Below are 26,217 nucleotides of genomic sequence, written 5' to 3'. Positions count from 1 at the left end.
CTCAGCCCACCGCTCCCGCTCCGACCCCGCCCCCCCCTCTCTCCGCGCCTGCGCGGCACCGCCCCCCTCCCACCAAAGCACCTCCCACCTCCGTCACCCTCCCGCCGGCCTCACCCATTGGCTCCCACCGCCGCGCTCCACGTGACTCCCTACTCCCGCCCCTCCGCCAGCCACACACACACACACACTCACACTCACTCACACACTCACACACACACACACACGCACACGCACGCCCCCCCCCAGCCCCCTCCTCCGCCCCCCCCCCTCCCTCCCTCCCCCTCCCCTCCCCTCCTCGCGCACAGCCGCGCGCCCCCCGCCGGCCGGCGGCTCCGCCCCCCGCGCTGCAGTCTCGCGCCCCGCCGCATCCGCACCCCGCACCCCCCGCGCCCCGCACCGCGGCCAGGCCCAGGCCCCAGGCCCAGGCCCGGGCCCCGCCGCCGCCGCCGAGGGAGGAGCAGGAGGCCTCCCACCCCCCCCCACCCCCCCATTACACATACACACCCCCCCCCCGCCCCGTTTCGCCGCCGGTAGGAACCGCGTTGCCTTTCCCAACCCCGGGGGGACGGACCGCGGAGGAGGGCGGGTAGGCCTGTGTTTTGGAGCGGGGGGGGGGGGGGGTTGTGTGTGTGTGTGTGAGGGGCGGGGGGGGGGGGCAGAGCAGCGGAGGAGGGGGGTAAGGGGGGGGTTGAGGTGGGGGGGGTGGCGGCGAGCCGCGGGCCGCGCCGGCGGTGACCCGGCCCCCTTCTCCTCCCTCCTTCCCCTCCCTCCCTCCCGCTCGGCCCATTGTGCTGTGGAGACAAAATGGCGGCGGGCGGCCGTTGGGCCGGGGGTGAGTGAGGGGAGGGCTGGGGGGGCTCAGGAATTGGAAGCGGGGGGGGGTCTGCGCTACATGTGTGTGTGTGTGTGTGTCCCCTCGGGTTCCCCCACGCCCCCCCCCCCCGGAGCCGCCCCTCGCGCTGGGGTGGGGGGGGTGGGATGGCGCCCGGTTTTGGGGGGGGGGGGTGTCGCGCCGTGCTCTCTTTCCAGCCCCCCCCCCCCCCCGCCACCCCCATTTCCCGCCGCCGCCGCTTTGTTCTCGCCGCGTTTGCAAATGGCGGCAGCGGCCCGCCTGCCCCTTCACCCCCCCCCCGCCTTCGCTAACCACCCCCCCCACCCCCCCCGTGGCCGTCGGTTCCCGCGTGGGGCCGGGCGGTGCTGCCCGTGTGGGAGCAGGGAGGAGGGAAAGGTCGGTCGTGGGGGGGGGGGGACACGACCCTTCCCGCCCCCCCCCCCCCCCCCCGGGGCCTGCAGGCTTCTCCCCGCTGTCTCGGGTGGGTGTGCGTGGGGTGGGGGGCACAGGTGAGGTGGAAACATCCCCTTTGGTGTGATTTAAATCCCTACCTCCTCCCCTCAGGGACAGGACCCGCGCTCTCCTCTCCTAAACTTCGCTCTCCAGGGTTTTTATCCGGGTTCTCCCATCGCTTCCTTGCAATTCCCCTTGTTCTCATCAATCCCGTTATTTGTAGCTGGGCGGTTCAGAAGAAAAATTTGAAAAAAATCCGCTTTGCAAGAGCCAACAGCTTTTGTTTGCCGTCACCTCGGTCGGCCAGGTAGCCTTGTGATGGGGAATAGATGCTGTCGGTGTCCTTAGACCTGGAAGAGCTTTGCCTGCCAGGGCAGCCATCCCCATGCAAACAAAAGCCAGGCATTAAGGCTTTGCGCTCCTTCAGTCATCCTCTTCAGGTACAATAGGCTAAAAATGACTAATTCTCTCTTAAAATGTAGAAGGTTTGTAAAACGAAATGCCCTTCTTCACGTGCGTTAAGCTTTCCCCTGATCTAGGGCCGAGTTTTCAACCTTTTGCATTCTCTTTATCGTTTTCTCATCTGCCCCCACCCCAACAAATGTTCTGGAGAGTCTGCTCCTGCTGTCAGAAGACTCGAATTGAGTGGAAAGTTTGTTGGTGAAATCAAGCTGGTAGTGGAAATGGTAGGAGGGGGAGAGCAGAGCAGGTGAGGCTTAAAACAAGGGTGGAATTTAAAAGTTTCTCCTTTTTCTCAGATTTTAGTGATGATTGGCCTCAAGAGCAATGTCAGGAATTGGGTGTTATTGAGCATATTTGTATTTTTAACTTGTTCTGTGGTTCTTTTCCCCAAGAGGCATGAATCCTGTGATGCTGCAGCATCAGCTCCTGGGTTCTCACTTGAAAGGAACTTCAGCGATTTCAAGAGCGCTAACGTCCGTCTTTAGAAATCGCAGGAAACGGGACGCTCGTTTCTGAGGCTGTTGTAGTATTTTCTGACTGTAGAAACAGCTGCCTCACTAGGTTGTATTTCAACTTACTTCTTACTTTGCTTGGAGGAAATTAAGGGAGCTTTAAGAAAAATAACTGCATACAGAGTGTACGAGTTCTTCGGGGTCCAGTCCAACGTAGGAGTGGATTGGGAGGCTGGCACCCGCAAACATGAGAAGATGCCTTGTGGGTTCTTGCAGGTAGCTTGGGAATAATTCTTCCCGCTCAGCGGGCACTAACATCTGGGTTTAATTACAGTTAGATCCGGATTTCTAACACTACCAAAGTCGTCCTGTGCATAAATATTTGCAGGGTTGGAATCGGTGGTATTTCTGTGCCGTGGAATAGTCCATATGGCGACGGCGGCTCGAGGAAATGAGCTTTCCCGATTTTTATCCTAGAAAATTCTTCAGGTCGTGAGCCCCAGCTCTATTCGTAAAACAAGGAGTGCAGCAGGGTCCCGATTTCTGCCCAGGCCCTTCATCTTACTTCATAGAGTTGTAATGGCATTACTCTAGTAAAGCACTAAGTATTTGGGCAGTTAGTTACTTGTTATATTATTATTCCAGTATCTTGGACACTTTATACTCTTCCAGTATCTTGGACACCTCATACTTAAGATCGGTCGGGCTTACTTGCAGTTTGTGTCATCTGTAAAGTGTAAAAAGTAAAGCGTTGGGTTTGCGAGCTGTACGTAGCGATGACCGGCGAGGCTGGGAAGGGGCTGACTCGAGGCAGGTTCCAGTGGAAAAAAGCAAAAGCAAGCTTCAGTGTGGTTTCATTTTGACTGAAACTCATTCAAAACGGAAGGACTTCCAGAGAAGCAGGATTTGGTTGTGAGCTCTGGAATCGTTGAGGTGTGATTGACGAGTTTCTCCAGCAGTGTTTCCGAAAGCGTTAGTTACCAGGCAGTTTTGATGTGTACTTGGTTGTACAATGAAGTGAAACAGCTGGTGGATGCAGATGATGATGACCTTCATCTCCAGCATCTTCAGGTGCTGAGGCTCTTCCTTTGCCTCACTTGTGCTAAGGCTTTTAAATGGCACTTGACAATTCTTGGAGTTACCGTGAAACATTGGGTGTTTGCAGGACTGGGATTGCCCCTGCGTGGTTTCAGTTAGAGGTAAATCAAGAGTTTTATTAAAGATGTTTGGTCAAACTAATGACCGTGAATCAAGCAACTGCTGATTCTTACGCTAGTTGCACGGGAAACGACGATACTGATGCCAAAGAGTCGATCCTGGTGGGTGCAGGGTGGCATTTTGAAGCTCTTGCCAGAAGCCTGCTTGCATCTGAAGGCGATCTTGGGAAGCTGTCTTCTCCCACAAAGCATGAGCCAGTCCTGCAGGACGCAAACGTTTCTCTGCTCGAAGGCCCCTTGGCTAAAACTGAGCAACAAAGTGCTTGAATTTTAACAAAAGAAGTTAACAGCCTCAGCTGGGGCTTAGGCTATCGGGGTGGGTTAGTTCCCTTCCAAAACGGCTTCTCATTTGGAACTAAGCTGTTGCAATTTCAGCTTAGTCTGTTGAATTTTAGGAGTTGAGAGCGCTTGCTTCAAAAGCAGGTATGCTGGTGTAGGTTTATACTATTTCTGCCCGATAAAGTAAGTGAAGAGACTCGATGGAGCCACTGAACTTGTCTCGTATTGATCCTAATTAAAAGCAGGCTTGTTTACTTTGGGGCCGTAAAATGAATTTGGGGTAAAAAGTGGTATGTGGCAAAGAGATCTTTACAAATAGTTGCTTCTGAGTAGCATGAATGAAAGCTATCGCCTCGCTTGGCAACCGGGCAATGGCAGCCTGGTTCTTTACTTCGTGGAATTATATTAGCGTGTAGACTGTTAATTTTCCCAGCAGGCTGCTCCGGCGTATATCGGGGAGTGCTTTACCTTCAGTGTGCTTTGTTTTAGAAATATGAGCAGGAGCTTTTGGAAAAATCCAATTTCAATGGGAAAGCCTCTTGGGAATAAGGAGCCAAAATAATATACTTAAGGCCGCGAACGAGCAGTAGGAGGGAAAATCGAGCAGTTGGGTGCAGCTCAGGCTCCTGGGATGTCTCTGCTTCTGCGGGACGTTGTATGAGAGAATGGTTCAAAGCGTTTGCCGTGTGCAGCGTGCTTGGCCGTTGCTCCACGGCTGAGCTGGTGGATGGTAAATGAGCGTACGGTGCTCGTTAAACTGCTGGGCAGGTAAAACTGAGCAGTTAATGCAAACCCTCTTTGAGGGCAGCCTGTGCAAGTTGGGGTGACAGCAGCGTGACAGCATTGGCTGTAACCGTTATCGTGGGCACTGTTCACGTCTTAAGAATATAAGTCATCAGGAGTGGAAAACAGGGCTTTCACTAACAAGTTTGCGTACTTCTCATTTCTGTTATTGCTTCCAGTTATCAGTTCGAGTTATTTCTGTTCCTACGCACAGTCAGCAAGCAGGCTGCGGGGATGGACCAGCCTGCCAGCGTTGCTAACTGGTTTTCTCTTGCTTTCAGATTACGGAAAAGTGTGGTACTGGTACAGTCTTTTTGGTGGAAGAATCTAAATAAGCACATTTTGAAGGCTTGGACAGACATTCAAAAGCAAAAATGGTAAGGATTGGGAGGTTTCAGACTCGCGAGATAAATATCCGCGTTTCAGCGCTCTCTAAAATTGTTTTAAAATCCCTTTTCAGCGACCAATGCGTATTTTTGTGAATGACGACCGCCATGTGATGGCCAAACATTCGGCCGTTTATCCGACGCAGGAGGAGCTGGAGGCAGTTCAGAATATGGTGTCCCACACGGAGCGAGCGCTGAAAGCTGTCTCCGACTGGATCGATGAGCAAGAAAAAGTCAGTGGGGAGCAGCCAGAAACAGAGTCCATGGAGACAGCAGCTGAAGAGGAAAACAAGGAAGGAGGGTAAGGAACATCACCGAACACGTGTTTCTAAGGGGCACTGTCAGAAGTAGTAGCACCTTCTTACTTAGATTAGTAAAAATCCGCTTGCTGGAGGTGGAAGAGTTGTTTTCCCTGGCTGTGGAATTAAGAGGAATTAACTAACCCGGGGCTGAAGCGACTGTTCCCGTGCAGGTGTAGTAAATCCTTCAGCAGGGGTCGTGCAGCGTGTTTAATCTTTGCAGCTCTGTCCCTTAGCTTGGGTTGAGCGTTCGTGCTTACCTGGCTGCAGTTAACTTCTTGTAGTTTTGAAGCCGTCGTGACTGTAGCCTGTGTATTTGCAGGGATCAGAAGGCCACAGAGCAGTTGACTAGGACCCTGCGTGGAGTGATGCGTGTAGGGCTGGTAGCAAAAGGCCTGTTACTGAAGGGGGACTTGGATCTTGAGCTAGTTCTTTTGTGCAAAGATAAACCCACCACAGATCTCCTGGAGAAAGTAGCTGACAATCTCGGAGTACAGCTTGCTGTGAGTAAAACCTCTCAATGTTTGTGCGTGCTTGTGACAGAACAGCCGAAATAGGTTTTAAATGGTTAAAAAGGTACCGATGACGTTTGTTTTGATACCCTTTTTCTGTCTTGGAAAAGTAATTTTCATAGGCATGTAGTGTTATTCTGGAATTGCCTTGATAAATGAACTTCCCTTTATTAGCTGAAGTTTTGTTTATAGACCTTGGTTTTTGCTGGAAAAGAATGTTGCAAATCACTCAGAAATGAATTAAGACTTCTGCTAAGCGGTGAAATTATATCGCAGGCTATTACCGAAGACAAATACGAAATAATCCAGTCAGTTGGTGATGCTGCAATTGTAATTAAGAACACAAAAGAGCCGCCGTTGACACTGACCATCCACTTGACGTCGCCCGTAGTCAGAGAAGAAATGGAAAAAACAGTTAGCTGGAGGTATGGAAGACTGAAAACAGCCGACAGTCGGTTGGAAACCCGTACATTTCCGTTGCTAATTCACTGTTAAAGCGTGCTCTTCAGTTTCAGCCGAAGCGGCAACGATTATTTCTGTGCAAATTCAAAATTCCGTATGACAACACCAACCTCATGAGATCACGGTCACGGTTTATTCGGACTGAGCTTCCGAAACTGAGTAGCACCTTTCAGATGGGATTTTGCTCCTTTTTTTTTTTTTTTTTAATCCTTTTTCTTTTTTTTTTTTTTTTTTTTGGGCCTTTAGTTCACTAATACGTCATCTTGTTGTATTAATCTTGTTTTGTACCTAGCCACGTAAGTGGCCTGCACAGTGACATAAAAATATAAACCAGATACATTTAAAAAGATTCTTGAAGGCTTCTTGTTAAATGACTTGCATGTACATGAAATTGGATGTTCCACGCAGTTTGTGTTGCAGCAAGAATGATAGCTGCTCTGGGTCTCCTCGATTGGCTGTTTCATCAGCTAAAGTTCAGAATTCCAGAAAGTGATGCAGAGTTTTGGATAAAGTTAGCTTCTCCATTCGCTCTCAAATTCCCTTTGGAATAAGAATTCAGAGACTGGTTTTTCTGCGCTTGAATTGCTTCACTACGATGGGTTCTGTATCGTAGGCATTGCGCTGTCGAATTGGTGGATGTCAAACGCTCGCTCTGTGCACTAGCCTTATCTAAAACCCTGGTCTTGAGAAACTTTGTGCTTTTTCAAACCATATCTTCAATTTTGCTGCAGCACAGACTGGAAGATATCTTTGTGCTCTATTGACTGTCTATGGTTTTGATATCTGACCTCGTCTACCAAGCCTTCTAGTTTGTCAATTTTAGGGACGCTGGACCTTTGACCAACAGGACGCTCTCTGTCACGGGTTGGGGCCAGGGCAGTCAAGCCTTATGGGCGGAGGGGGTTCCCTTGATCCTCGCAAAGCTTTTCCCCCCACTTCTCCACTAAAGCTAAACACAGAGTGGGGGTTTATTTTAAATTTCCCTTTGTTACCTATTACCGGCCTCATACGCTACCACTTCATTCGAGTCGCAAAGGATTTCTGTCCTCTCCCATCGAGTTTCATGCCCCATCTCCTCCTCGCAGAATAGATTTCAGTCTGTCCCTGTTAATTGAACTTCCCCCCCCCCTCTGCAGTTTTAATTTCTAAGCAAGGCCGCTAGGCGAGCGCACTGCAGACCCATCCTTCCAGGTACAGGATCTAGATCAGGATCTTTTGGGAGCCTCAGCTGCCCGTTAGGAAGCTGCCTCATCCCCTCTCCGCCTGACAGAACCCCCTTGGTCAAACTGTGCCTTGTCTTCTTATTCCATCCACGAATAGAAACGCTATCAGTCAACGACTCCCCGGACGTTCTGGACAGGCAGAAATGCCTTGCTGCCTTGGCGTCACTGCGACACGCCAAGTGGTTCCAGGTTTGCATTTTGTTCTTATATTTGTATTTAAGTAGAAAATTTGTAAACTATTAAGGGGCTAACTTTTTTTTTTTTTTTTTTTTTTTATTTAAAATACTTTAACGTCGGATGATAGTTAGACGTGCTGGACTTAGCGTCTGTCAACGGTACAGTTGCTAAAGAAGCACTTAAGCGAATTAAACGTTTGGAAGGAACCTTTTTTAAAGAGTAGATGCATAGCTGCTGCTTTGTGTTAAGAGTAATGTTGCCTTTGTACACTCCAGTTATTGTTATAAGTTATAAAATGGTAACGCGAAATACTGTTTACCCTTGACAAAGTAGCACCGCAAAAATGAATGTCTGCGAATGAGCAGTTTTGGTGTTTTTATTGAATGTATGTCTGCTTTTGATTCTTATTCTAGGCCAGGGCTAACGGGCTGAAGTCGTGCGTCATAGTGATACGAGTGTTGCGAGATCTGTGTACTCGGGTTCCTACTTGGGCACCGCTGAGAGGATGGGTAATTTTTCCTTTTTTGTTTCGTTTTTTGGGGGTTTGGTACCACTTCTCCAAGCTGGTGTTCAGCTCTCTTCAGTCTGCGCACATTCCGTTTCGTATGTTAGAGGTTTATGTAGTACGAACAAGGTTTCTGCCCTTAAACGATACGTTTCAAACATCTACAGTGTAAATCGTTTTATCAGTTAACGATTTCTACAGTGTAAATCGTTAATCGTTTGTGAATTTGAAGCAGCTTCTGGCCGTAATGGCAGCGCAAGCGCCTACCTTTGCTCCTCTCACTTTTCCAAACTGTCTTTCAGCCTCTAGAGCTGCTGTGTGAGAAATCTATTGGAACTGCTAACAGACCCATGGGTGCTGGCGAGGCTCTGAGGAGAGTTCTTGAATGCCTTGCCTCGGGAATCGTTATGCCAGGTTAGGTGGTTCTCTGCATTTACATTTCAAAGCGAAGCTGAAATGAAACGCGGTTGAAGCTTCGAGGCGCGGTTACCTTGCCTTAGTGTTTGAGAAGTCCCTTGTTATATGTGCGGGCAGCCTAGATTCGGAGCTCAGAAAGCCCCCAGCGTACACGGGTACTACAGTACCTTGCTGTTACTTAGGACACGTGTGTTCAAAGCTACGGACCCATGACGTTAAACCCCCGTAGAGAGAGGTACCAGTTTCTACAAGTGTAAAATTGGTTCCCTGAGTGGTCGTGACCAGCTTCACTGGTAATTGTACGTGTAAAATGGTCCAGATGAGTTTCAGAATGTTGGACATTGGATGGATCATGTCAGTCCGTGTTCTTCTTCGAGATGAGTGTTGATTGATGCCAAGGGAATACTTAGTTTAGTTTCTTTAGAAACACCAGGATAATTCTCTGCATATCTTCCTTGTTTCCTGCCTTCAGATGGTTCTGGTATTTATGATCCTTGTGAAAAAGAAGCCACTGATGCTATTGGGCATCTAGACAGACAACAAAGGGAAGATATCACACAGAGTGCTCAGGTATAGTTTTGACTACAGATGTTACGAAAACTTAATCAGTTCAACTGACTCTGAACTTCCATATTGGTTAATGGTAGTATAGTAACCTCACGGAGGTCGGTGTTAACTTTTTTAATATCTAGTCAAGTAAAAGAAATACAAATGGGTCCCACACCAATAAGGAATTTGTAGCTTGGCCAACCAGAAGCAAAGTATCAGGTTTTAAATAGTGACTTGCTACCATGACCCGTATTTTGGGTTGAACTTCAAAAATTCAGAGAGTCCTATTTAAACTGATGAGGATTTCTGTGTAGGGGTGGGTAGAATGTTCCTGTCTGAAACTGTGCAGGGAACAGAGATTGGCGGAGCCGCTTGCGCGTCCCAGTAACACATGTTTAATCTTTCTAGCATGCTCTGAGACTTGCTGCTTTTGGCCAGCTTCACAAAGTCTTGGGGATGGATCCCCTACCTTCCAAAATGCCCAAGAAACCAAAGAACGAAAACCCCGTTGACTATACTGGTAGGTACTTGGAGGCGGGCTGGGGGGGGCGAACCCCACAAACCACATTTCCAAGGCTTTTTGCCGCTCTTGTTGCTGGAAACTGGAATACTTAGGGGTTTTTGTTGTGATTGTTACAGTCCAGATTCCTCCCAGTACAACGTACGCTGTCACCCCCAATGAAGCGTCCAATGGAGGAGGACGGAGAGGAGAAATCTCCCAGCAAAAAGAAAAAGAAGATTCAGAAAAAAGGTATTGAGTTAACAAGAGGTAGGTACAAATGGCTACCCGAGAGCTGTTCTCAGGCTGAGGCGGGGGGCAGGTTGCGGAAGAACTCTTGCAAGTGTTTGGTCTTGGGTGACGCTGTAAATAGGGGCTACAGGGCATGTGAATTTAAAAAAACCAAAACCTTAACACTCTAAGATTTTTTACTTGGTATAACTTAAACTCTCACAAGGAGGAAAACACAGATCAGAGCTTGTCTGAAATCAGTTATGCTTCTTTGAAAGAGGTGACAAACATCCCCAAACTTGTGGGTTTTTTTTCTCCATTCAGAGGAAAAACTCGAACCTCCCCAGGCCATGAATGCACTGATGAAACTAAACCAGCTAAAACCCGGGCTCCAGTACAAACTTGTCTCTCAGACCGGTCCTGTTCACGCTCCTATCTTTACAATGTCTGTGGAAATCGATGGCAGCACGTTTGAGGCATCAGGACCTTCCAAAAAGACAGCCAAATTGCACGTGGCAGTGAAGGTAAGAGCTGTGTACGTTAATTCCTGCCAGAGGGCTCTCGTTAAGAGGCAGTTTGATTGCTGACCTCTCAAAGTTGAAAAGGGTAACCAGATTGATGGCAATGACAGTCGTGACAACAACCATGTATGAAAAATGTCATAAACCCTTCAGGACAGACAGGGGAGAAAGTTAAACACCAAGACAGTGTAGTCTGTTATGTGTGAGGTCTCAGGGCAGAGGACTTTGTACCCCCTAGGCCTTGAAGTGCCTGCGGGATTTGGGGAATGCCTAGCCCTTGAACAGAATTAATAAAAAGATTCTTGAGCAGCCTTCTCAAGTATTTACCCCAAAATGGGTAGGGCACATGAGAGCCAGTGGTTCTTTGAGGTAAGTGCTGTTCAGTAATCTCTCCAACTCTCCTTACCCTAGGTGTTGCAAGATATGGGTTTACCCACAGGAGTGGAGGGCAAAGAATCTGGGAAAGGAGACGAATCAGCAGAGGAAACAGAGCAGAAGCCGGTCGTTGTCGCTCCTCCTCCTGTAGTAGAAACTGTCTCGACGCCCACTGCTGCGTCTCCTCCTTCAGATCAAACCCCAGAGGTGAGCGCAGTCGAAGAAGGGGAAACGGGTGGCGCTCATTCTTTGGGATGATGTTGTAGGACGTCATCGGAAGCACCTTTTAGCAACAGGTTGCTATAACGGCGCACTGTACAGTTCAGTTACTGTCACGATACAATTTATGAGGTAAAAACATCAGGCAAGCTTATTCCAAGCTTATCTTCTTCAAGATGTTTTCCAAACTACGTGTTTTGGAAGCAACTTCAAGCCCGTTAGGTTTTTTTCTGGAGTTTCATTGCTGCTTATCTGCTTCCAGAATGTGAAACAACAGGGACCAATTCTGACGAAGCATGGCAAGAATCCTGTGATGGAGCTCAACGAGAAAAGGCGCGGGCTGAAATACGAACTGATTTCAGAAACGGGCGGCAGTCATGACAAGCGCTTTGTCATGGAGGTGAGGTGACTTCTGGTCCCCGCTCTGTGCCTTCACCCCAACTCGGATATCTGTAACTTTAGTTACTTCGTGAGAATTTAAAATCATAAAATCACAGAATGGTTTGGGTTGGAAGGGACCTTTTAAAGATCATCTAGCGGGCAGGGATGTTTTCAGTAGATCAGGTTGCTCAAAACCTCGTCCAACCTGACCTTGAGCACTTCCAACTTCTGGAATTGTTTGCAGGCACCAGAAAAAACAGTTAATTTTACCAAGTGGCAGCTTCTGTTCCTGCCCTTTCCACTTACATGCAATGAATTAATCCCTTTTAAAGGTGGAGGTTGACGGGCAGAAATTCCAAGGAGCTGGTTCAAATAAGAAGGTGGCAAAAGCCTACGCCGCTCTGGCCGCGCTAGAGAAGTTGTTCCCAGATGCTCCTGTTGCCATTGAGCAAAACAAGAAGAAGAGGCCCCCCGTGCCAGCTAGGGGAGGACCCAAGTTTGCCGTAAAAGTAAGTAAATGTCACAATTCAATGACTTTGTGGTGTCACTAGTGGTCCTTTAGTACAGTTGTCTCCTGCTCTATGATTTTAATCCCTTTTGGGAGGGGAAGTAATGTAAGGTGTGGAGGGAAAGCAGGATTTGCTAACGGCCATTGGGCTTGAAAGCAGAAATACCGTCCAGTTTTATGGAAGACAGCCTCTGTTTTCTGGACATGACCTTTATTTGGTACCCGCCCCCCGTTGCTTTTGGCTTAGCCCCTCTTCTTTTTAAGGCAGGCGGGTACCTGATGTGTTCTAGAGCTCCCGACATCCTCTTGAAAGGTTTGTTTTCACCTTGGAGGCAAGGCTCAGGAGCCAGAGCTGGGTAACACATCTCTCTTCCCTCAGCAGCACAACCCGGGTTTCGGAATGGGAGGCCCCATGCACAACGAAGTGCCCCCTCCGCCCAACATGCGCGGTCGTGGAAGAGGCGGCAACATCCGAGGCCGCGGAAGAGGCAGGGGCGGATTCGGTGGCAATCACGGCGGCTACATGAATGCAGGTGAGATGCTGCCTGCGCCTCGTCCTGACTCTTTCCACCCTAAATGTACCACAAACTACCCAAACCCCGACAGGCAAATTAATCCCTGCTAGCGTTTTGTGGCGTCTTGTAGCGCGACGGGAAGTTTGAGGCCTTTGTATGCTTCGATTTCCTTTTTATTTAAACATTTTCTTCTAATCTAGGTGCTGGATATGGAAGCTATGGTTACGGAGGCAATTCTGCGACGGCAGGCTATAGTAAGTGTTCTTCATCTTAAATTTGGAAACACATCGATCTGCTGGGGGTGTGAAACTTGGACTGGGTCGCACCATGCGGTGATGCGCTTGTGCAGAAGCCCTCTTGTAAGGGGTTCTCTTTTTTTTTTGAATGAGAAGTAATGAAAGATGGCTCGTGTACTCGTTAAAAAGTTAAAATGCGAATCCAGGTGACTTCACGTTTCCTCTAAAACTGTGAATATTTTAAATTTCTCTGCTTTAAGCCACGTGAAGCTATCGGCCACACTTTTGAATGTGATTTTCCTGAAAATACACAGCGATTGGTCTTGAGAAGAAGCCTTCATTGGGGGGTGACAGGAGCAGAGAAATCTAAAACATGACTTTCAAATGTGGCGCATTTTGCCATCTTCAAAAGAATTCTAATTTTTTTTCTCTGCTCTGTCTCCCCCTTTTGTAGGTGACTTTTTCACAGACTGCTACGGCTATCATGATTTTGGGTCTTCCTAGATCATCTAAAAGTATTGCACAAAAAACAGCTTTTTACTCCAATTTTCTCGAACTCCAAAACCCAAAGTGTTCGTGCTGTGTCCCTGTGCTTCACTGGGTTTCTCAACAGTGGCTTTTCACCGCAGCTTGTCTGAAACTCTCTTAGCCTGCAGAACTTAAGACAGTGGCAGTTTTTATTGTGATTTGCCTTTGAACTTGGTTGTATCGATGTACACAACAGGGGGAACCAATTATCCGAGAATGTTCTTGTGCACTTGGCACAAATTTCCAAGCCAGCTCCGTTCAGCGTAAAGGCAAAAAGCCCATCTTTGCTTTTTATGGAAAGCATTACTTTATTTTTAAGAAACTGAAGTGTTTTAATCTACCTTTGTCTTAATTTACAGCAGGTTTTGTACAAAATTTGAGCCTTTTAATAAATCCCAGCAATTGGGTACACGCCTCTCGATATTGGGAAGACTTTTCAACATCTCTGAATATAGTACAGCCCAGCTTTTTAAGCATGCGAAATGTTGACTTGTACGTGGAATCGTGTGTGCTAAAATTTAATCCTACATCCTTTGTAACACGCTGGTGGATTAACGCTGAGGGATGTGACTTGTTGTGGCTGGTAGCTAGTGTACTTTCAAAGGTATTGTAATTGTGCTTCCGATCCTGATACAATAAATATCCAGGCATTAGGGGTTAGTGTAACCATGTTAGTAACTTCTGAAAATGCATGGATTCGTTCGTTAACGTGAAAATGGGCTTTCTTGAGCCAAGCATAAAGGGCCTAAAGCACTTAACGGCAAAGCTCTGCCGGCTCGGCAGCCATGCTGGAAAACGCTCGTCGCCCTACAAGTACCTAATTGCCTGGAGAATTAAATTTCACCGGAATCGGGAATTGCGGGAAATGTCGCAATTGGCCAGTCGAGACCCGAGTCTCTGAATTCCAAGTGTTTGGTCCTTTATTCTTGCTACGGTATTTGTTTTTAAAACTGTAATTTTGTTTGTCACTGTTTTTAGCTGCAAAGCCTGCACCGTTGCATTCGTTTAACTTGTGAGGCTCAACAACATTTGAGTTAACTCAGTAATTAAACTAGCTAAACAAAAACAAAGCAAATGAAAAAAACCTCTGACCTACAAAGCACCAGGTTTAAAAAAAAAAAAAAGTCCAAGGTGTTAGCAGATACTTACAATAATAATGATGTATGCCCTATCTTGTTTAGAGAGCTATTGTTTGAGATATTGACTTTTTATACAAGGGAGCAGATCCTGTCCTGAATGAGGTGGAAAAACTGCGGGTTTCTAGGCGACTACCTGTTAGAGTAACTGCTTGTGTGCTGGATAGTCTTATTCCTTAGCTTTGATTTGGGGAAAGTAAAAAATAATCCGATGTCAAACAGCATGAGAACTTCATAGTTAAATATGAAGTGTTGGTATAAAATGGAATTTCCAGAAATATTGACTTGGGAGAGATCAACTTCCAGCATCTGCAGCTTGAATTTACATGCTGCCAGTCGTAACCCCGCGCTGGAACCAAAGACGGGGATTTTAATACGAGTGACGGAGTGAGGTGTCTCTCATTCAGCAGAAAATATTTTGCTACAGCCTCGGTGTTCTTGGCTGGAGATAAATTTTTTTACAGAACCTCGTTTCTGCAGAACTAAATCGTGATCTTCTGCAGAAGAGGAAAAAAAACTCTAGCATAGAAAGTCTTAACTGTAGTGCAGGGGGTGTAGACAAGAATCGACTGAACGATCAAAAAATGAAAAGCTAGGTGCCTTGAAGAGCTGCAGCTCTTCACAACACAAACACACCCCGAATTTAGGAACTGACCTGGGATTCAGCTTCCCCGTGAGTCGTCCCGATAGTTTCACACAGAATTGCAGAAGCAAAGGGCACGAGATTTTGCTCTTTTGTCTCCTTTTTTTACTAAATTCTCCCCCGCCTCTCCTCCATTTCAGAGGAGGCACTAGCAAATCTTTCCTTCTTTTAGAGGTGTAGCTCCGTTCCCCGAGCGTACACGCCATTACAGACACTGGTGCAGGTTTTTAGTTAGATTGTAGTGGCTTTTATTCCTTGAAAATAAGTTTAGTTTCGAATAATACGACAAGTCTGACTGTAGAGTAAGTCTTCTCACACTAAGCCCCACGCAAAGAACACCCCAAAGTTCAACTTGAAGAAATTGGGCAGGAAAAGAATTGCTCAAAGAGCTTGACGGTAGTACTCTTGGTAAATAAAATTAAACCCAGACTAACTCTTGACTATGTACCGTGCTGTCGCATCCAGGCTCTCTGGACTGTTTTGATCCGTTAGAGGTTTTCGGTAACCTTGGATCCTGGAGGTAGTACCCGAACTTTGAGGTAAATAGGATGAGCTGTGCACGCACGTCTTAATTTCCGTTGGATTCTTGCTGCTCACTCACTGTGTAAATCCAGACGGATGGCTCGCTGTGTTAGAGCGATCTGCATGGATGTTGACATAATTCCTCATTACAGGAACGAGATTCTTCCTCGTTACCGTGTCTCTCTGCTGCGGAGACCAAGTATCAGCTGCCGTCGATGGCTGACTTGTCTCAAATGTAGTTTGAGCACCAGATTTTAAATCTTTGTAGAGCATTGAAGTAATAACTGTTAGTTATTGTAACATGCATTAAAGAAACTGTCGTAGCCCTGAGCTTAGTCCTAAACATTGGGGTCGTACTGGAATTAAAGCTGTGGGAGAACTGCCTGGGCGTCATTCACTGAGATTGCAGGGTGACTGGACAATGGTACGATGTCGATGTATTTCACGATTCCCTGCCTACTTAAATGAACAAGATGTTTCACCTCTTGGCCTCGTGTGGAGTTTCTTAAACCTTTCACCAGCGTAAGAGCTAAACCGCTCCTAAACCCTTGCCTTCGCAAGGGTAAAAATCTCACCGCGTTATGAGCCTTAACCTTTAAAATTGTGCCTTGTGGTGCCTGCCCCCCTGCTCCAAAACGCAGCCGCTGTTGGGGCTGACCCTTTTCTCTCTGTTTAGGCCAGTTCTACAGCAACGGCGGGCACTCCAACTCGGGGAGCGGCGGCGGAGGCGGCGGCGGCGGCTCCTCCGGCTACGGCTCCTACTACCAAGGCGGCGATAACTACAACTCGCCGGTTCCTCCGAAACACGGCGGAAAGAAACAGCAGCACGGAGGACAGCAAAAACCCTCCTACGGTTCGGGGTATCAGTCCCACCAGGGCCAGCAGCAGCAGTCCTACAACCAAAACCAGTACAGTAACTACGGCCCGCCGCAGGGCAAACAGAAAGGCTACAACCACGGCCAAGGCAACTATTCCTCCTACTCCAATTCCTACAACTCGCCTGGCGGTGGAGGCTCCGATTACAACTACGAAAGCAAATTTAGTGAGTGCTGGCTTAGCTTATCTGGGGAGTAAAATGCAAACTGTCAGTAATTAGGAAGTACGCGCTTTGTAGGCATGTGGTCCTACACGAAGGAGTAACTTTTAGGCGGGCCGGTAGCGCTGGGACAAGGGGGAAGGGTTTTTGGCTAAAAGAGGGGCGATTCGGCCCGGCTCTAGGGAGGAAATTCTTCCCGCCGAGGGGGGTGAGGCCCTGGCAGAGGCTGCCCAGAGAGGGGGCCGATGCCCCGTCCGTCCCTGGGACCCTTCGGGGCCGGGCTGGCCGGGGCTCTGAGCACCCTGATCTCGGTGAAGACGGCCCCGCTCGTGGCGGGGGGGGTTGGACGGGCTGAGCTCCAAGCGTCCCTTCCCACCCAAACCGTCCCATACTTCTGTGACCTTGGAGGGCTTAAAGCGCTCTGGTTGAGTTGATTTAATTAGTTGAGATTGACAACCAATCAGGAAACCTGCTGCGGTCTGGTCCGCTCCTCCCTGAGGAGGAGGGTGCTCTTGCCTTTCGGACGATGAAGGTGGAATTGCCTGCTCTGCTCTTGAGTTACTGTTTGATGATCGAGTCTTTACTTTCTGTGTCGGGCAGTTGAGTGCTTGGGATCCGCACGTTCCTCAGCGTGGATCGCCCGTGCTCGTGCAAGCTGTGGGGAAATCCCACCGCTGCCCCTGGCAGCCAGACCTCTCCGTGAAGCTTTTGGCAGCCCAAGGAGACGGGTTCGCTCATCGAACCCCTGGTAGTCGCCTCACCTCCAATAATCATCCCTTTTGCCGCTAACGGCAGACAAAAACCTCTCTCTGGGTGCGATGAAGGCAGAGCTGCTGCTGCCGGGGAGACCGGCCGGAGAGACCAGCCGGGCTCACCGTGTTTTCCCTTCCAGGTTACGGTGGCAACAGCGGCCGCGGAGGCGGAGGCAATAACTACTCGGGAGGTGCCTCCTACAACACCGGCTCACACGGTGGCTATGGGGGAGGATCTGGGGGCGGAGGGTCCTCGTACCAAGGTAAGCAAGGTCAGTATACGACACTTCCCTATATATTTTTCCATGCGAGGGCAGCGTCTTCCCATCCGCGCTTGCTTTTGCCTGACAGCGGCTCCCGGATCGGAGGAAAAGCTCCGACTCTGCATTGAAACAGCTTTTTGTTGTTATTTCACGCCGCGATGGTAACCGAGTGCTTCTCTCTCCTCTTCTCCGCCCCCCCCCGCAGGTGGATATTCCTCTCAGTCCAACTACAACTCCCCCGGTTCAGGCCAAAATTACAGCGGCCCCCCCAGCTCTTACCAAGCGTCCCAAGGCGGCTACGGCAGAAACGACCACAGCATGAATTACCAGTACAGATAAAGCCGCCCCTTCCTCCGTGGGCGCGGAGCTTTGTTCCCTCCCGCGCTCACCCACCCTTTGAATATTCAGTTTTATCGCATCACGGTAAACACGTAAACCCCTCCCTTGCCCCCTGCTCCCCCCCCGCCCCCCCCCCCCCCCCCCGTTTCCATGTTGCAGTGCTCTTTGTGATACCGGTCACTAATGGTTGAGTACCTGTAATTCCATACTTAGCTGTATTTTGGGCATCTCTGTATTTAATGGTTTGTTAGTTGCCATTACAACTTTGTCTAAATAGGAATTTTTTGGGGTTTTGTTTTTTTTTTTTTTGAGTTAATACAATTTCAGTATCCTTTTTCTATTTAAAAATTGACGTGGAAGTGTGAACACAGTATGGCTTTAAATAGATAAGGGATATGTCATCTGTTAATGCTTTTGTGAAGTGAGTTAAACGAGCTTTCTGTATTTTAATGCTTTAGTGTTTCAGTTTTATAAGTGAAGATTTTATTTTAAAAACCAGTGGGAAAGAGTGGGTTTTGTATGCCTGAATCCCTCAGGCAGTACATCTGGAGTAAGCTGAATGTAGACAAATAAACACAAAACTCTTGATGTCTCGGTCTCCGAGCGTGTCGTTTCACGGTGCGTGCCACTGCGGCAGCCTCCCACCTCTCTTAAAAAAACCAGAATTCAGAATATTCTCCACTTTCTGCAATTTGAATGACCTTAAACTCTCGGTTTTGAGACTAAACCGCCCCAGGGGCTTTGGCCAGGAGGAGATTATGGAATTCCGAGAGCACGGCAGCCTGAGCCCACCGGAGGAGCAAGCAGGGCTGGCTCCAGCCTTGGGTAAGACCAAATTATTGCCTTTGCCGGTGATTAAACCACCGCGCCGGAGACGGCGGCGGCTCCCCGGACCCACTGCGTGAGGGGGCCGCTTCCGTTCCCGCGCCGCGGTGGGTGTCGGGAAGAGGTGCCGAATTCTTGGCACAGGGTGGGGCGTTCGAGGAGAGACTCTTGACCGGGGTGAGAATGTTCATGGTGTGACGGTTCACAGCAAGGGCCAGCGGGGACTTCCTGGTGTAGATAATCCTCATGGCTCTTGGGCAATTTCCCGGCCCTGCCAGATCCTGCCTATAACTACGGCACTCCTCAAAACCATAAGAAAATTAAACAGGGATAGTGGCTTCAGTTTACTCACCTTTCTGGGAAAGGTGGAGCGGCATTTGCAAGGCTGGGAACGCGCAGGTGCCGTCCCAAGGGAACCGAGGGTGCGGAGCAGCTCCTGCTCCCAAATATTCCGGCACCTCTCTGGTGCAGGCAGCTGCCAGATCGCATCTCTTAAACCAAAGCTGCGGGGCAGCGGGGGTTTGAGCTACAAAATTGCCCCTTTTCCAACACAAATAATGCCAGAGCTGCCGCTTTAGCTCCTTTAAGCAGTGCTGGAAACAGCTGGAGCCTTATCAGTTATTGCACCGGTGCCATTTGGCCACGTGCGTTTTGCATGTGTGTAAATGTGCCTCCTCCGGGCGCGGCGCAGTTAGTTGAATAAACTTTGCACCTTGCACCGGTGTTTCTCGTTCTCTGTGGGCTGGTGGCAGAGCTGGACCCAAACCCCGTGCGGTAACGCCCCGACCGGCGCTTGTTCTGCCGCCGCCGGTGAAGCCATGTTGAGTCAACAGCCCAAGCAAAGGCCGGGCTTGAGCCGGCGTTTCGGGATGGTGACGCTTCCCTCCCCGGCACGCCGGGACGAGAGGGGATGGTGGGGGGTTCGTGCTGGTGGGCAGCCCAGGTGCGGTGTTGGCACCAGGAGAAACGAGACAGTTGGCGAGTTGCTCCGGCTGGCTTCAGCCTTTTATTATAAATATCAGCCATAACTTAATGCGGGCACAGCTTTACTGCTGGTGGGGTCCTGGACCACCGCGACCAGCTGGCTCAGAAAAAAAAAAATCAATACTACTACTAATAATATTAAAAAGATCTAATGAAGTGAAGTGGCTGGTCCGGCGAGCAAAGCTCTCGGCTCCAGCAGTGCAAACCAGCTGGTGGCTCAAAATGGGGGGGTGGAAACCGTCCCCGGTAGGGGCGGGGGGTCCCCGAGAGACCCGAGGTTTGGAGACGGCCCCAAGCGGCTGCTTGAGAGCCGGAGACTGGCCAGAAAGTCACCGGAGGGGATGAAGCCGGCGAGTCTCGGCACAGCGGGGAGGACAGCGGTACCCGCCGCTGGGGCTGCGGGATGGCTCCGGTGCCCGGCACGGCTGGGCCCTCCAGCCGCGGCTAGCGGTGGCACGTCATCTTCGGCTCCTGGAAGCCGGGCCAGAGCTTCAGCAGCTGCTCGGGCTCGTAGTGATGGACCATCACCAACCGGGAGAACCGGCACTTCTCGTACTCGATCCGGTACATGTTGAAGACGCCCCAAGGGCTGTTGGTGACGCCGATGCCCAGCGCGTGCAGGCAGATGCCCATGAAGGCGTCCTCCATGTTGATGACGGACAAAGTTTGGGCGACGCCGTAGATTTTGCTTGCCAAATCCCCGGAGAGGACGTAGCCGGGTCCGCCGCAGTAGGGCGGGTAGGTGTTGTTGGGGTAGACCTCGTGGGGCACGTACCACTTGTAGCCCTTGTTGCGCAGCGGCCCCGTGTTGCGGTAGATGTAACCGGTCATGAAGTTCTTCTTGGGGGGAATGAGGAATTGCCGTACCAGGTAACCCAGGTTGAGGAAGACGTCGCGGTCGGCCTTCATCACGTAGCTGGCGTTGGGGCAGTGCTTGCTCACCCACTCCATGCCCATCAGCGTCTTCAACGTCAGGTTGTTGTAGGTGTCCAAGAAGTCTTGCTGGAGGATGTCGTGGTGGAGAAGGCTCTCCTCCTCCAGCACCGGCCGCAGCTCCTGCCGGAACACCGGGTGAACGCCGAGGAGGAAGAGACGGAGGATGGAGACCCCCGGCACCGAGCTTTCGTTGCCCCAGGTTTGCCGGATGGCGCTCCTGCCGGCCGTGTCCCCCGGCTCCGTCACCACCAGCAGCACCAGGAAGGGCGTCTGGTCCCGGCACTTGTGGGGCTCGTTGAGGAGGAAGCGGTAGGGGTAAGGGTAGGGGGGCTGCAGCGGGTGCCGGGTGGGGGGCGGCTTGACCGTGGCGTTGCCGCGGGCGCCCGCCGCCCCGTGCCACTGGAAACCCGGCCCGGCCCGGCGCTGCCGATCGGCGGCCTCTCCGCCGGCCAGGGCGGGGGTGGTGGTGACGGGTTCCTCGGCGAAGCGCTGCACCCGCAGCCCCAGCAGCGCCAGCGACACCAGGACGGGCAGCAGCAGCAGGCGCGGGCTCAGCTGGCACTTCATGGCTCCGGCTACCGCTCTGCGGGGGGGAAAAGCCGGCACCTCAGAGCGACGGCGGGCCCGCCCGACGCTCCCTCGGCACCCAAAAACCCCCCCTCGGCTCGCTTAGCACCCGCCCGGCCGCTCGCTTAGCGCCCACCCAGCCGCTCGCTTGGCAACCACCCGAGGCTGGCTCTGCACCCACCCAGCCGCTCGCTCGGCACCCAAAACCCGCTCGCTCTGCCTGCCGGGGACCCCCACCCCCCCCAACTGCCGCATTCCAGGGTATCTCACGGTGCCGGGGGCCGCACCGGGTGCCCCCAGCCCCGTCGGTGTCCCCTCGCCCACCCTGGCGCGGCCGGGGGCCGTCTCGGCGCAGCCGCAGCGGGGGCCGGGTGCTGATAAGAGGCGCCGGGTGCGATAAGGGAGGGAACACGCCGGCGGTGCCGCGGGCCCCCCCCCGCCGGGGCCGGCGCAAACACCGCGACGGTGAAGGGACCCCGAGAGCCGCCGCGGCCCCCGGCCCGGTGACGGTCCTCGCCTGGGGTGGGCGCAATGGGGGGGGGACAGGATGGGCCGGGGGGGCACAGGGGGGTCGGGGGGAGCCCCAGGGGGCAGAGAGGGGTCGGGGGCACCCCGTGAGGGCGGGGGGGGCACCAGCTGGGGTGCAGAGCCGCCCGCGGCCCCCCTGGGGTCCCAGCTCCGCCTCCCCGCCCCCCGGCCAGTTAAACCAGTAAAACCAGTTAGGGGGTCCTGCTGCTTGTCCCCGGCCCGGTGGGAGCCGTGGGGGTCCTGGGGCCAAGAGCCTGGCTCTGCCCAGCTCTGCCCAGTTCCCCGCAGGTGCAGCTCCCAGTTCTCCCAGTTCTCCCAGTTCCCCTCGGGTGCAGCTCCCGGCTCTGCCCAGTTCTCCCAGTTCCCCTCGGGTGCAGCTCCCGGCTCTGCCCAGTTCTCCCAGTTCCCCTCGGGTGCAGCTCCCGGCTCTGCCCAGTTCTCCCAGTTCCCCTCGGGTGCAGCTCCCGGCTCTGCCCAGTTCTCCCAGTTCCCCTCGGGTGCAGCTCCCGGCTCTGCCCAGTTCTCCCAGTTCCCCTCGGGTGCAGCTCCCGGCTCTGCCCAGTTCTCCCAGTTCCCCTGCGGGTGCAGCTCCCGGCTCTGCCCAGTTCTCCCAGTTCCCCTCGGGTGCAGCTCCCGGCTCTGCCCAGTTCTCCCAGTTCCCTTCGGGTGCAGCTCCCAGCTCTGCCCAGTTCCCCTCGGGTGCAGCTCCCAGCTCTGCCCAGTTCTCCCAGTTCCCTTCGGGTGCAGCTCCCGGCTCTGCCCAGTTCTCCCAGTTCCCCTCGGGTGCAGCTCCCCGCTCTGCCCAGTTCTCCCAGTTCCCCTCGGGTGCAGCTCCCGGCTCTGCCCAGTTCTCCCAGTTCCCCTCAGGTGCAGCTCCCGGCTCTGCCCAGTTCTCCCAGTTCCCCTCGGGTGCAGCTCCCGGCTCTGCCCAGTTCTCCCAGTTCCCCTCGGGTGCAGCTCCCGGCTCTGCCCAGTTCTCCCAGTTCCCCTCGGGTGCAGCTCCCGGCTCTGCCCAGTTCTCCCAGTTCCCCTGCGGGTGCAGCTCCCGGCTCTGCCCAGTTCTCCCAGTTCCCCTCGGGTGCAGCTCCCAGCTCTGCCCAGTTCTCCCAGTTCCCTTCGGGTGCAGCTCCCAGCTCTGCCCAGTTCCCCTCGGGTGCAGCTCCCAGCTCTGCCCAGTTCTCCCAGTTCCCTTCGGGTGCAGCTCCCGGCTCTGCCCAGTTCTCCCAGTTCCCCTCGGGTGCAGCTCCCAGCTCTGCCCAGTTCTCCCAGTTCCCCTCAGGTGCAGCTCCCGGCTCTGCCCAGTTCTCCCAGTTCCCCTCAGGTGCAGCTCCCGGCTCTGCCCAGTTCTCCCAGTTCCCCTCGGGTGCAGCTCCCAGCTCTGCCCAGTTCTCCCAGTTCCCCTCGGGTGCAGCTCCCGGCTCTGCCCAGTTCTCCCAGTTCCCCTCGGGTGCAGCTCCCGGCTCTGCCCAGTTCTCCCAGTTCCCCTCGGGTGCAGCTCCCGGCTCTGCCCAGTTCTCCCAGTTCCCCTCGGGTGCAGCTCCCGGCTCTGCCCAGTTCTCCCAGTTCCCCTGCGGGTGCAGCTCCCGGCTCTGCCCAGTTCTCCCAGTTCCCCTCGGGTGCAGCTCCCGGCTCTGCCCAGTTCTCCCAGTTCCCTTCGGGTGCAGCTCCCAGCTCTGCCCAGTTCCCCTCGGGTGCAGCTCCCAGCTCTGCCCAGTTCTCCCAGTTCCCTTTGGGTGCAGCTCCCGGCTCTGCCCAGTTCTCCCAGTTCCCTTTGGGTGCAGCTCCCGGCTCTGCCCAGTTCTCCCAGTTCCCCTCGGGTGCAGCTCCCGGCTCTGCCCAGTTCTCCCAGTTTTCCTTGGGTGCAGCTCCTGGCTCTGCCCAGTTCTCCCAGTTCCCCATGGGTACAGCTCCCGGCTCTGCCCAGTTCTCCCAGTTCCCCTCAGGTGCAGCTCCCAGCTCTGCCCATTTTTCCCAGTTCCCTTTGGGTGCAGCTCCCAGCTCTGCCCAGTTCCCCTCGGGTGCAGCTCCCGGCTCTGCCCAGTTCTCCCAGTTCCCTTTGGTTGCAGGTCCCGGCTCTGCCCAGTTCCCCTTGGGTGCAGCTCCCAGCTCTGCCCAGTTCTCCCAGTTCACAGCACAATGTATGTCCCAGCCCTGCCCAGTTCCCCCACTTTGCCCCAGGGGGCAGCTCCCAGCCCTGCCCAGGGCTTTCCAGTTCACCCTGGTTGCAGCGCTCAGCCTTTCCCAGTTCATCCCAGTTCCCCCTTTGGGTGCAGCGCTCAGCCCTTCCCAATTCATCCCAGTTCCCCCTTGGCGTGCAGCACTCAGCCTTTCCTAGTTCATCCCAGTTCCTCCTTGGGGTGCAGTGCTCAGCCTTTCCCAGTTCATCCCAGTTTCCCCAGAGTGCAGCTCCCCTCCCTGCCCAGTTCTCCTCGTTTGTCCCATGACTTCTCTTGCTGCAGCTCCCAGCCATTCCCAGTTGCTCCCAGGTGCCACTCCCAGCCCTTCCAGATGGATCTTAGTTCCCCCTTGGGGTGCCACTCCCAGTCCTTCCCAGTTGCTCCCAGTTCACCCCAGGTGCTGCTCCCGCCCTTTCTGGTTGCTCCCAGTGACTCCCAGTTCACCCCAGGTACTGTTCCTGCCCTTCCCAGTTGCTCGAAGTGACTCCCAAGTTCACCCCGGGTACTGCTCCCACCCTTCCCAGTTGCTCCCAGTTCACCCCAGCTGCCACTCCTAGTTGCTCCCAGTGACTCCCAGTTCACCCCAGGTGCGGCTCCCGCCATTCCCAGTTGCTCCCAGTGACTCCCAGTTCACCCCAGGTGCTGCTCCCACCCTTCCCAGTTGCTCCCTGCGGCTCCCAGTTCACCCCAGCTGCCACTCCCAGTGGCTTCCAGTTGCTCCCAGTGACTCCCAGTTCACCCCAGGTGCGGCTCCCGCCCTTCCCAGTCGCTCCCAGCGGCTCCCAGTTCACCCCAGTTGCCGCTCCCAGTGGCTCCCAGTGGCTCCCAGGTGCCGCTCACCTGCCCGTCGGCCCCGGCGCGGTCGCTGCCAATGTGGCCGGGGTGCCCGGCGGTGGCAGAAATTGCCGAACGCGGGTGACGCAGCCCCGAGCACCCCACCCCGTCCACAAACTTCCTCCCCGCGGCCGCCCCGGCCACGCGCCCCGGCTGACGCACGGCGCCGGCCACGACGCCTCCTGCCCCCCCGCCCGCCGTGGGGCAGGGGACGGGGGTCCCGGTCCCCCCCGAGCCGCCGCGGGGGCGAGGGGAGGGGGAACGGCCCGAGTTTGGGGGGTTTTGAGCCGAAAATAGCGTCGGCGGGTGCGAGGGGGGGTCCCGGCTCCCGCGCCCCCAAAGGACGCGCGCGTCTGAGCTCCGAGACCCCCGACGTGGGCCCACGCGTCCGGGCTTGCAGACCCCCAAAGGACCCGCGTGTCCGAGGTCTGAGACCCCCAAACCGGACCCGCGTGTCCGACCCCCGGGACCCCGAAGGACCCGCACCTCCAAGATCCGAGACCCCCCCCAACGCAGCCCCCCCCCCCCCGCAAAGGACCCACGTGTCTGAGCCCCCCCAGACCCCCCGAAGGACCCCCAGATCCAACCTCCCCCCCCCAACACGGACCCACACATCCCAGCCCTCAGCCCCCCCCCCACACCAGTGAGACCTCGGGGTAGGGGGGGTGTCACAGCCTGTTGGGGGGCACCTGGGGGGGGTCCCCAGAAACTCACACCGCTTCGCCGCCCCCAGCCACGTGTCGGGCCGATGGGGACAAAGGCCACCACCGCGCAACGCTCGGGGACGTCGCCCATGGTGGGGGGGGTCCCTGGTGTCCCCGTCCCCAGGACCTGGGTGCAGGGGGCTGCGTTCTCTGCCCCCCCCCCCCAGCACACCTGAGCCCCCACCTGCGCCCACTGACCCTATTTAAACCCAACCCAGCCCCTTCCCCTTCTCCCGGCCGGATCCTGCCCCAATTCATCCCCTCGCCTTGGTGGACCCCCAGGGTGGTACCTGGCTCTGCCCCCCCCCCCCTCCCCACACGCAAGGTCTTTGGGTGGGGGGAATGAGCCCTGGGGGGACCCCGGGGTGTCGGGGGACCCCGGGGTGTCGGGGGTAGGGATGCGGCAGCCGGGTTTGCGGCACGGCGGGGGCCCACGTGGGTGACGGTGACGGCAACGGGACGGATCCGGGGGGTGATGTCGGTGACGGGGGAGAAGGTGCTGATGGAGGAGCAGAGTCGGAGACAATCCAGGTCCTGTGTCCCCCGTGTCCCCCACCACCCCAGTCCCCTCCTGCATCCCTGGGACCCCAAAATATCCCCAGTTTCCCCCCTCCCTGCACCCCCAGGTCCCCTCCTCTGCATCCCCAGAGCCCCCCCGACCCTAGTCCCCAGGACCCCAGAGGGTCCCCAGAGCCCCTTCTGCATTCCTGGCTCCCCAAAGCGTCCCCGGTTTCCCCCCCTGCACCCCCAGACCCCCAGTCCTCTCCCCTGGTCCCCTCCCAGGTCCCTGGGACCCCCGAGCATCCCCAGAGCCCCTTCTGCATTCCTGCGTCCCCAGAATGTCCCCAGTTTCCCCCCCCTGCATCCCCAGACCCCCATCCCCCCTACTCCTCTCCCTCAGTCCCCCCCCAGTTTTCTGGGTCCCCAGAGCACCCCCAATCCCCTCCCGG

At 53.9% G+C, this 26,217-nt stretch overlaps 2 protein-coding genes across 2 annotated transcripts; one reads left to right on the top strand and one right to left on the bottom strand.

The window, feature by feature from the left end:
• The first annotated feature begins 690 nt into the window (after positions 1–690).
• On the top strand, positions 691–17,848 carry ILF3 (interleukin enhancer binding factor 3). The gene is given in 22 exon segments (XM_052799205.1): positions 691–832; positions 4,760–4,855; positions 4,939–5,165; positions 5,486–5,666; positions 5,952–6,089; positions 6,091–6,100; positions 7,458–7,549; positions 7,951–8,046; positions 8,345–8,456; positions 8,932–9,029; positions 9,417–9,528; positions 9,648–9,682; positions 9,684–9,759; positions 10,063–10,262; positions 10,671–10,841; positions 11,116–11,253; positions 11,567–11,743; positions 12,122–12,275; positions 12,458–12,511; positions 15,999–16,364; positions 17,251–17,373; positions 17,579–17,848. Coding segments are annotated over 21 exon segments (2,697 nt in total). The 5' UTR covers positions 691–832; positions 4,760–4,852; the 3' UTR covers positions 17,713–17,848.
• Positions 17,849–19,520: 1,672 nt separating this feature from the next.
• LOC128147221 (beta-1,3-galactosyltransferase 2-like) lies at positions 19,521–21,027 on the bottom strand. Its single transcript, XM_052799628.1, has one exon. It carries the CDS (start codon positions 21,022–21,024, stop codon positions 19,966–19,968), a length of 1,059 nt encoding a protein of 352 aa, XP_052655588.1. The 5' UTR covers positions 21,025–21,027; the 3' UTR covers positions 19,521–19,965.
• Positions 21,028–26,217: the final 5,190 nt, after the last annotated feature.

This window comes from Harpia harpyja, chromosome 10, assembly GCF_026419915.1.
Source record: "Harpia harpyja isolate bHarHar1 chromosome 10, bHarHar1 primary haplotype, whole genome shotgun sequence".
Taxonomy (NCBI): Eukaryota; Metazoa; Chordata; class Aves; order Accipitriformes; family Accipitridae; genus Harpia; species Harpia harpyja.
This window is presented reverse-complemented; position numbering and strand designations above follow the sequence as displayed.